General features: G+C 37.3%; 1 protein-coding gene and 2 non-coding genes across 3 annotated transcripts; all 3 read right to left on the bottom strand.

Annotated features, from left to right (window-relative positions):
- Positions 1–1,847: 1,847 nt before the first annotated feature.
- Positions 1,848–1,919, bottom strand: Trnag-ucc (transfer RNA glycine (anticodon UCC)). Its single transcript has one exon. It is a non-coding gene; the product is annotated as a tRNA-Gly (tRNA).
- A 1,391-nt stretch (positions 1,920–3,310) lies between these two features.
- Positions 3,311–3,382, bottom strand: Trnag-ucc (transfer RNA glycine (anticodon UCC)). Its single transcript has one exon. It is a non-coding gene; the product is annotated as a tRNA-Gly (tRNA).
- A 1,853-nt stretch (positions 3,383–5,235) lies between these two features.
- LOC131786827 (DNA-directed RNA polymerase II subunit RPB4) lies at positions 5,236–8,719 on the bottom strand. Its single transcript, XM_059103893.2, has 4 exons — positions 8,617–8,719; positions 8,153–8,333; positions 6,975–7,070; positions 5,236–6,333 (listed from the first exon to the last, which is right to left on the bottom strand). Exons 1-4 carry the CDS (start codon positions 8,681–8,683, stop codon positions 6,255–6,257), a joined length of 423 nt encoding a protein of 140 aa, XP_058959876.1. The 5' UTR covers positions 8,684–8,719; the 3' UTR covers positions 5,236–6,254.
- Positions 8,720–9,466: the final 747 nt, after the last annotated feature.

Below are 9,466 nucleotides of genomic sequence, written 5' to 3'. Positions count from 1 at the left end.
CAAGACGAGATTTACCGACTCCGGTCTTGCCAGTGATTAGGATAGTGAAGCGATTTTGGCGTGTTTCTGAAACCCACCTTATAAAGGCAGCCTTCAGTGATTCTGGATCATTGTTGGACAATTTTTTCGCCATTCTTCACAATTTCACGAGCCAGTCATGCGAAGTGAAAGCGGAAGAGGGTGAAAACAAGAGGCGTCTTAAATAATCATTGGCTGAAGGCAGTCACTATGACGTCACGCAAAATTTGCTGATTTTCAATTGGGGGCGACGAGCCAGGGATGAAAAAATTTTAGCCTACATGTAACCGCACCTTCCCCCACAAAGGTGAAATGGAGGCCTCCGTATCACCTTTGGTGGGGGAGGGTGCGGCTACACGTAGGCTAAAAAAGATGTCTGAAATAGGAGTGGTCAGCGGTGGATAGCTTTAATAACAAATCAGTAAATAATCGTGCTATGAATCCCAAAATGTCAACAATATATAGAATAAGAGAGATGGTATGTTTTCAGCTTAATAATTAAATAGAGAAATATGTTTTTCGTCTTGTAACGAGTGTAGAACGAAGCGGCCTCGATCCCAGCTCACTCCTAAAAAATTTTTCCGGGGAAGCAGGTTGTTCTAGAACCTAGTCAGCATTTTTACTCCTGGTCTGCAGCTTTCAGTCTGCATTTTGACTTCAGTCTGCATTTTGACTTCAGTCTGCATTTTGACTTCAGTCTGCATTTTGACTTCAGTCTGCATTTTGACTTCAGTCTGCATTTTGACTTCAGTCTGCATTTTGACTTCAGTCTGCATTTTGACTTCAGTCTGCACTTTATCCCCAGTCTGCAGTCTGCGTTTTACACTAACCGATAAAAAAAGTGAAAAGTTGACCACATAAAAAGTCGACTTGACCATAAAAAAAAGTAAAAGTTGACCATATAAGAAGTCGAGTTGACCATATAAAAAGCAAAAATTGATCTTATTAAAGGTAAAAAGTTGACCACATAAAAACTCGAGTTGAACATATAAAAAGTAAAAAGTTGACTTTATAAAAAGTCGAATTGAACAGGTAAAAAGTAAACTGGGTCACAGAAATACAGAGGGAATATTGACTGGTTTGGCGCCCCATATTACCGAGCTCAAAACCTTGCCTTCTCTCTTATGCCATTTACAAACATGACGCGATCGATATTGCCGATCCTAGCAGTATGCCGGACGCGTTTCATAAGAACTTCGCAGCAAATGAGACCTCGCTCACCGTAGAGTCTCTGTGGCTCAGTGTAGAGCATTGGAGCGTGGATTCCGTGGGTCTGAGGTTCGATTCCTCCGTGTGGACTCAGAATTTTCTCTTTGTCTAACGCTCGTGACAAGACCAAACTGACATCTTTCTCTGTTAACAGTAAACTTCGCTAAATAAAAAGTTAAGCAATTTTTTAAATGTGTTAACAGTACACATATCTTTTACTGCTTTAATAAACAATGGGTGGAAACAAACTTATTAAGACTCAAAAATATAAAAATCGAGAACTACATTTTTGTAGAGTTGCTTGGCTTTTCATTTTTCCGGAAAAAAACAGTCTTGATCACAAAAATCGAGTGAAAAGCAAGCCAATTATGATTAATGCCTTGAACAACTGGAAGTCAAAATACTTTATTTCTCGTCACATAACAATTTATACAAAACGTAAACATCATTCTTCTTGATGCCTTTCCTTGTGTCACCGATGCCTTTCCCGATTAATATAGTAGGGAAAATATTGTTACAGTCAAAGCTTTTGGAAAATTTTTTAACTTTCTAATTAGCGAAGTACACTTGGGAACATTTCGGCTTTACAACGAAAAAGAAAAAAAAAATAAAAATACTCTTGCGTTGGCCGGGAATCGAACCCGGGTCAACTGCTTGGAAGGCAGCTATGCTCACCACTATACCACCAACGCAGACACGCTTTCTTCCGTGCCAATTTATATATTTATTCCAAGTTTAAATTGCTATGCGGGATTTAATTTTTTTTCGCCGACGAAAATATTTTTTGATAGAAAATCAAGTTCGAAGAAAAAGGCCAGTAATGAACATCGTTATTGATAAGAACAAAACGCCGCTATTTCGTCGACTCGACTGAGTAATTATAGAAATTGGACTGGACTCTCGAATGAGAGGAAAGAGGAAGAGTGTAGGAAGAAGACACGAATTATCGAAAGGAACTTGTTGCTTGGAATAGTGATCGTAATTTGTTGTACGTATGCATGAGTCGAACAACAAGAAGATCAAATTCTTAGTTTTGAATGTGTGAAATAGGAGAATGCGCACAGTGCGACTTTTCTCTTTCCCCAGAAGTGATTAACATGAAATCTCTCCATAAAATAACCATACATAGTTCAGCAAACATGTGATGAGAATACTCAAACTAAACAGGTAGAATTCTTTATCTTGATGTAAAGCCAAATTCTCTTAACTTATTTTTTAAGAATCGAGTAGCAGCTGGAGGGGAGAATTAACAATCAGATCTTGGGAGTTAGAGGAGAGAGCTGACCTTTGGCTCTCGCGAAGCAAGCAGAAAAAATTTAACAGAAGTACCAGTCTGGTAGATATACGAAGTTTCCTTTGTTTTATTTAAATCTCTGTTTAAACATTCTCCAAGTCTTGGCGCTTCGTTTATTTTACGGTTCCATGATCGTAAAAAAATGTCATGTAACTCTCATGGAATGTCTTGACAACAAACATACTTTGATTCTTGGCCAAAGGCAAATGTCAAAGTAAATCTTTCTGAATGCTCAGCTGTTACATGTGTGTTGAAAAAATTAGGCATTGCTCCGAGGCAGAAACAACCAGCTACTTTACTGTGTTGACTAAAAATTGGAGAGAGTGTGCCTCAGTTTAATTTTGGGCTTCATCGGCTTTATATCTTTGCAAGGTACTACAAATTTGGCTAAATATGTTTCAGGAATTTGAAAGTGATATTTTCGATGGAAGAGTATACCGTGAATTTTTGAGCTAGAATATCTAATAGCTCTCCAGCTAATGGTAACATTTGCGAGATGACCTTTATCGGAGATGATACAATGATTTTCAGCATCTCGTTTTTCGTTCATATTAATTAACACTCACAGAAGAATATGAAGAAAAACTTAGATACAACTTGATAAGTTGTAAAAATTAGGGGATTCAGGTGAAGCCTTTATAACAGAAGTGTTTGCTAAAAAATTTGCTAAGTAAGAGTTAGAATGTCGAGATAACTGTCTAGCCTTGATAGAACTTTGATTCATCAATAGATGTCGACAACGCGTGAGAGACAAGAAAGAAATGATATAACAAAAAGTAAAAGAGCGTGTGCGTTGGCCGGGAATCGAACCCGGGTCAACTGCTTGGAAGGCAGCTATGCTAACCACTATACCACCAACGCCCAGTTAAAAAGTGCATAAACTAAAAATTAGTCAATTTTAAAAATCATATCGAAAAATTATGACTAGGTTGAAAGGTTTTCGATGTCGCGTTTATCTATGAAGCAAAGATCTGGGCAAGAAATAAACGACAAAATTTACCAACAAAATTTCTATGGAAAATTAGGAAGTTTTACGACATTTAGATCTTCTGCCATATTGATGAATCCCATCATTACTTTTTGGCTTTTTCTTAAAGTTGAGACAGAGGATTTAGAAAAAGAGCCTGTAAGAAGGAGAGAAAAAAAATTATGCGATGAGTTGGACGTAGTCTCGTGCCAGCAGAGGAACATCTGTCAGGAAACATCTGACAAGTTGTATCCTATGGAGAGATTTTTATCCAACAGTGATTATCTTGGATGAACGTTACCACATAGGTAAAGCTTGTCGACGAGATAAAGCTGCAAATTATCATCAATATATGGGAAAAAGAAAAATATTCAGCTTCCTAAATTTTACGACTACGATTCGTATAAATAACGTAAAATACTCTGTAATTAGAGCGGTTTTCATTAAACTGCAAACTTCCCTGCCTTCTATCGGCCTAGAATAATTTCGTTTCTAAAGCGATATAACATATTTATTTTTTCTTTAGTCAAAAGGTCTGGGGTTCGATTCCTCATGGGTTACAGCCTTGTGACAAAGCGAAAAAAGCTATTTTTCCTTATTAATTTTAATACCGAGTTTAATAATTTTCATGTTTCCAATAATTTAGTCGTTTATTACCAGCAGGAGCGGTCGAAATGGCGAGGCAGTTCTTCACGTAGTATACAAAGACGGTGTTTGTGGCGAAAAATGGGGTGAGATCATCAAATTACCAAAAGACGTCATGGACCAAGAAATTCACCGCGTTTTGGAAAACAAGTTTAACAAAAAAATCTCCGAGTACAGTGTATCAGTATTGGAACGAAGGTGCATGGTAAGAGAATTTTCCCTGAAGGCCAACTGTTATGATCATTATAAAAAGCGTAGTGCTTTAAATTAACAATCAATCAGCAATCCTGTCGTGCATTTGAAGTGTGTGAGGAAAGTGATATGAGATTTTCTTTGCCTTTTGAAATGGCAACAATTAAGAACCGATGACTTGGGGAATCGCCAACATTTCTACCGAGGACCGAAGTAGCCCCAAGTGTTATTCTCTGTTTGAATTCTCCTATTTTTCTTCCTCGTCATTTCCTCAGACAACCTATCTGTTGATTGAGTGTCGTGAAAACAGACAAAAGACCAATCAGAGCTAAGGAAAATAATGGAAAGAGCGAATGAGACTTAATGTAGTAATAAGTGAACTTCCTGAGGCGGGAAAATGTTATTGATCAGGTCGCCGTTGGTCGTGAATGTGTGACGTAAGTATTTTTTTCGACCAATCACAAGGTGAGGTCAGTGGAGTAGTTCTCATAAGAGAACTACTCCATACTAGTGAAATCTTACTCTGGGTTAAAAAAGAAAATTTCTACTTCGACCCCAGTTCTGTCATAAAAACAAGTCTCCCAGACTATCCTGAATACGCTTTCTTTCATTCCAGGTACTTACAGAAACCTGGAAGCCGCGTTTCCATAAAGCAAGTCACCCAATGAGCAAGGAGACCCATTGCAAGAGAGGAGATCTACGTTAATGGTTAGCGCGTATCATCCCTATCGGGGGTACTCTGAAGGTGCTATCATGTCGGCCAACAGTGCTCTGAACGATAAGTAGAAAATACCCATACCCAGTCCTCGTGCGCGCCAAAAAGTTTCGCAGATGTAAATTGGAAGAATATAAGACAGAACACTTGTTTATCAAAGGGGCTATTCCTTCGACTTGTGACAATAAAACACACTTCTTCGGGTGATAACATGTTTGCGATTCATTTTGCAGAATTTTTAAGAATCTTTCACCACAATGCGACTCTGTAGAACCCCACTTTTGATGCCATGGAAAACCTATGGCTTCAAAAAGCTGTCAAGGTCAACTTTTTTCATCTGTTTTCCATGCTTTCAGGTTTCAAGTTTTCAAGCTTTCTCTCAACATCTAAAAATCTGCTGTCATTTTCAGTTTAACAATTTTATCCTTTTCAACACCTATCATGTCCTTTCAATTCTTTAACTAAAATGTCAAAAAACCATATCTAAACTCCTGGTCCTCTTTTGGCCTTCCTGTTATGAATACCCCCAGGATTATTTTATTAGCAATAAATGAATAAGAGTAATTAACACCAGTTAACACCAATTTAGTCATAACAAGGGTGGTAGTAGGTAGGTGAGAGTAATATGAATAAAGCAGGAAAGTTTTTAAAGAAACTGTGGGGCTGCGTGGGTGGGACAGTATAACAGGGTAGTTTAGCATTATCAACTGAGTTGATAATGTTAATTGGCCACCATAAAGAGTTTGAAAGCTACTTTTTCAAGTGTTAGCCCTCAGCTGATAATGCTATATTACCCTAGGAGCAATATGACTCAGCAAGAATAAAAAGATTATCATTCATACTGTAAGTTACAAACTTGCACTTTGTTGTAACTCAGAAGAGATGATCTGATTGTGAGTGTGTGTGCGCATAAGTCAAATGAAACAATTTCTCTCTGTCTGCTTTCTTATGGTTTAGAGCAACATCAATAAAGTAAGTTGTAAGGACTTCACACCCATGTCTGATCTACAAAATATAGACTTCCTTAATTTATAACAAATAAAACATCAAATGTTGGGACTGTCTTCTGACATCCAAAGTAGGACTTGCATCGCTTGGATAACAAGTCAACTTGATGACTTTTTTCAAGTCATATTTTAGTGTTTTCTTGCTAACAGAAGGAGATATCATAGGTGTGGCTTGGTTTCAAATATCTCAAGCTGTCATACATCTGGCTAGTACTGGAAACTTCTATGAGTCTGAATGTCATCCAGTAGTTGCTGTAGGTCATCATCATCAAACCTTCCCTCCAAACTGAAAAAAAGAGTTTAGATAATAAAGCTTTCTGTAACAAATTGAGCAAGTGCTTATCAACATAGGAAATGGGTTTTAATACACTGTATTTGACTGTTCAACAAACAATACGGGGGAGGGGAGGAGGAAGGATATCTTACCAGTTGCATAGTATTTTTCCAAGCCCTTTAGGGGTAGGGAAAAATGCAAGAAATGTGTATGCAGTGAAACATGGATTTTTAACCCTTTCACCCCCAAGATCTCATAAGTAATTCTCCTTCCTGTCTCCAGTACAATTTTTGCGATGTTTGTAGGGAGAATTTGGGTTTGGATCAACTAATAATCCCCTGATTGATATTTCTCTTTATTCTTCTCACTTGTCTGCTTGATAATGTATTGATATTGTAAGGAGAAATTCTGCCTTGGTCATTGATGGAAGTTAAAGGGTTAATTAAACCTCTATCCCTTAGAATGACTTGCATCTAATATCTCTTTACAGTAACACTGCAGAATAAAAACATTAGGTGCAAAGAAAATGATCCCTCACCAAACAAACTTTTGACTGTTACACAAATTCTCCTTAACAACTCCATAGACAATGTATGAAGAACAGTATGGAGAACATGCATACTGATGCTAGGGTCTGAAAGGTAAACACTCACCTTGGAATCAAGGCCTTAGCTTCTTCTGCTGTGTCAGGACATAAATTGGCCAAACAGGCCAGTTCAAACTTGTGCAGTTTCTTCTTGCCCAGCAAACTATAACAAGAAGTTTGGATTGTCAGAAACTGAAAATAAAGTTGAATTTCATAGCAACAATCAGTCTGGGGTAAAACTAACAAGCAGATGAGAGACGGTGTTTGTTTTACAGAGGTCACTACTCTGTTTAGAAAAAATAGTTTCTATTTTGCTGAGCATCTGTTCAGTGATAGATCCCAGAAAGGAAAAAAAAAGTGTCACAGATGACATCATATGTGATAAGAAAAAAAAAATTGGCTCATGAGGTACTACAGAATATCACTGATGTTATTATATTTTGACATGTTCTGTGATCTTTTACTGAACAGAGCTGTAGCAATATGGAAACACTTTGTTTTATAGGATGGAAAAGCAAGATGTTGTTAACCTTTTAACTCTCATGAGTGACCACAACAGAATTTGTCCTTACAATATCAATACAATATCAAACAGACAAGTGATAAAAATAAAGAAAAATATTAATTAGGGGATTATTAGTTGATGCAATACCAAATTCTTGAAACTAACATCACAAGAACTATATGGCAGACAGTAAGGAGAATTACTGGTGAGATCTCGGGAGATAAAAGGTTAATGATGACATCATCTATGCATCTTTCCTCCAATAGATTATATAAACTAAAATATCCTTTATTATTCACCTTTCCTGTTTCTGTTCATATGCCACAGAAATAGTCTTATCAGTCAAGCATCACTGGTCAGTTGCTCTTAATGTCTGGGAAGATTGCCCTTTGATTCACAAGCACAACACTCTCATATTTTACTTTAAGAATTGGCCAGCATGTTATGACAAGATCTATTTTTTTTAACCCTTTAACTTCCAAACGTGATTAGAATGTAACTTCTCCATATAATATCCATACATAATCCAGCAAACAGGTTATGAGGATACACAAACTTATCAGGTAGAAGTTGAAAATCTTGATCTCACACCAAATTCTTGAAACTAATTTACAAGGAAATGAGTAAAAACTAGAGAGGAGAAATAAAAATTCGATCTTGGTACTTTCAGGGTTGAGTATTTTCTTACTCTAAGGTTTCTTTGTTCGCGTATCCGCATTGAATTAATTTCATTCTGTTACCTTCTCACTTGAGCGATGGTTTCTCTATTTTTATATCGACTAAACTTCTGTGTGTAGTTAAGGGTTTTCATGAAAACTTCCGATAGTTCTTGCTCTTCCTCTGCTCCTTCGTTCTGCGTCTTTCTGTGTTCCAACAACATGTACACTTCGGAGTTTAACAATGTTTCCGCACTTTCAAATTCTAGAAAGCGAATTAAATATGGTAATACAATTAGATTAAAATTTTATGCTTCAGTTTATCGCTCTTATCTATAATGTGAGTGGGGCCGCTACTCTGCTGAGTTTTACAGAAATCAAAGAGATCTCGTGCGTACAAAGGCGATTCTACCGAGTGAAATGTATGAAGAAGAGGATAAATTTTTCTTTTCTGGGGGACATCAGGACTAAATACTTTTTGTGTTACTCAATCAGTGCGTCAAATAATCATATCTCTGCAAAGTTCTGAAAAACAGAATAGCTCAAACCTTTTGGAAACTGTAGTTCTGTAGCATCTTCCTCTGTTGGTTGAGCAGATGTCCCCCCTGTCGCCATGTTGGATGAACTTAGCTTAGTAACCGCTGATAGAAAATTAGTAGTTTCCAGGCCACAACGGGCTTGGATAGTTGCTGCTCACAAATTTTCGTCGTATCAGAGATAGATAATGACAAATGATTAATACGAATACATTGACTAAACTGTCCATCTGATCATTCTGAATTCCTGCCAGATCTAGAGGGACAGCTGAAACAAATATGGCCTTTATGGCGGCCATGCAAACAAAGCAGAATGTGTACGGCCGGGAGTATCGCATGCCGCCATATAATTATGGTTTTGCAGCTCTGCATACTGTGCCAATAATTCTTGAGCGTAGAACGCATAAGGAGAACCGATTAAGTTTAATCCTTCGCCCTGCTACCTTTTAACTTAAGCTGCTTACAGCAGAATTCTTTAGGCTTCGGATATAGGCTGGCATTATGGTCAGGTGTACATGCACAACGTTACATTGGAGCCGTGGATGTAGGAATAACGTAAGTACTGATAAATCTGACATCTCTGTTTTAACGAGTGATGTCTTTGTGGAGCTTTTCACTTATCAAACCATTCAAAATTACCACACGAAACACTTAGCAAGTGCTTTAAGCAGAGAAGTCAGCAAAGTTACTCTTAATTATTTTACTTTATTATGACGGAAATCTTGGGTTATTCTATTTTGCGAAACGAAACGAAACTAGGTGAGAATTAACGAAACTAATGGAATAATGCAGATATATTTTCTCATAAGATAAAGATAACTTTCAAAAATATTTTGGAGTAATCGTCAATTGATGAGAAGGA

The sequence above is a fragment of the Pocillopora verrucosa genome, chromosome 9 (assembly GCF_036669915.1).
Source record: "Pocillopora verrucosa isolate sample1 chromosome 9, ASM3666991v2, whole genome shotgun sequence".
In the NCBI taxonomy this organism is placed as follows: Eukaryota; Metazoa; Cnidaria; class Anthozoa; order Scleractinia; family Pocilloporidae; genus Pocillopora; species Pocillopora verrucosa.
The sequence above is the reverse complement of the archived record's forward strand: the minus strand, read 5'-3'. Positions and strand labels throughout refer to the sequence as shown.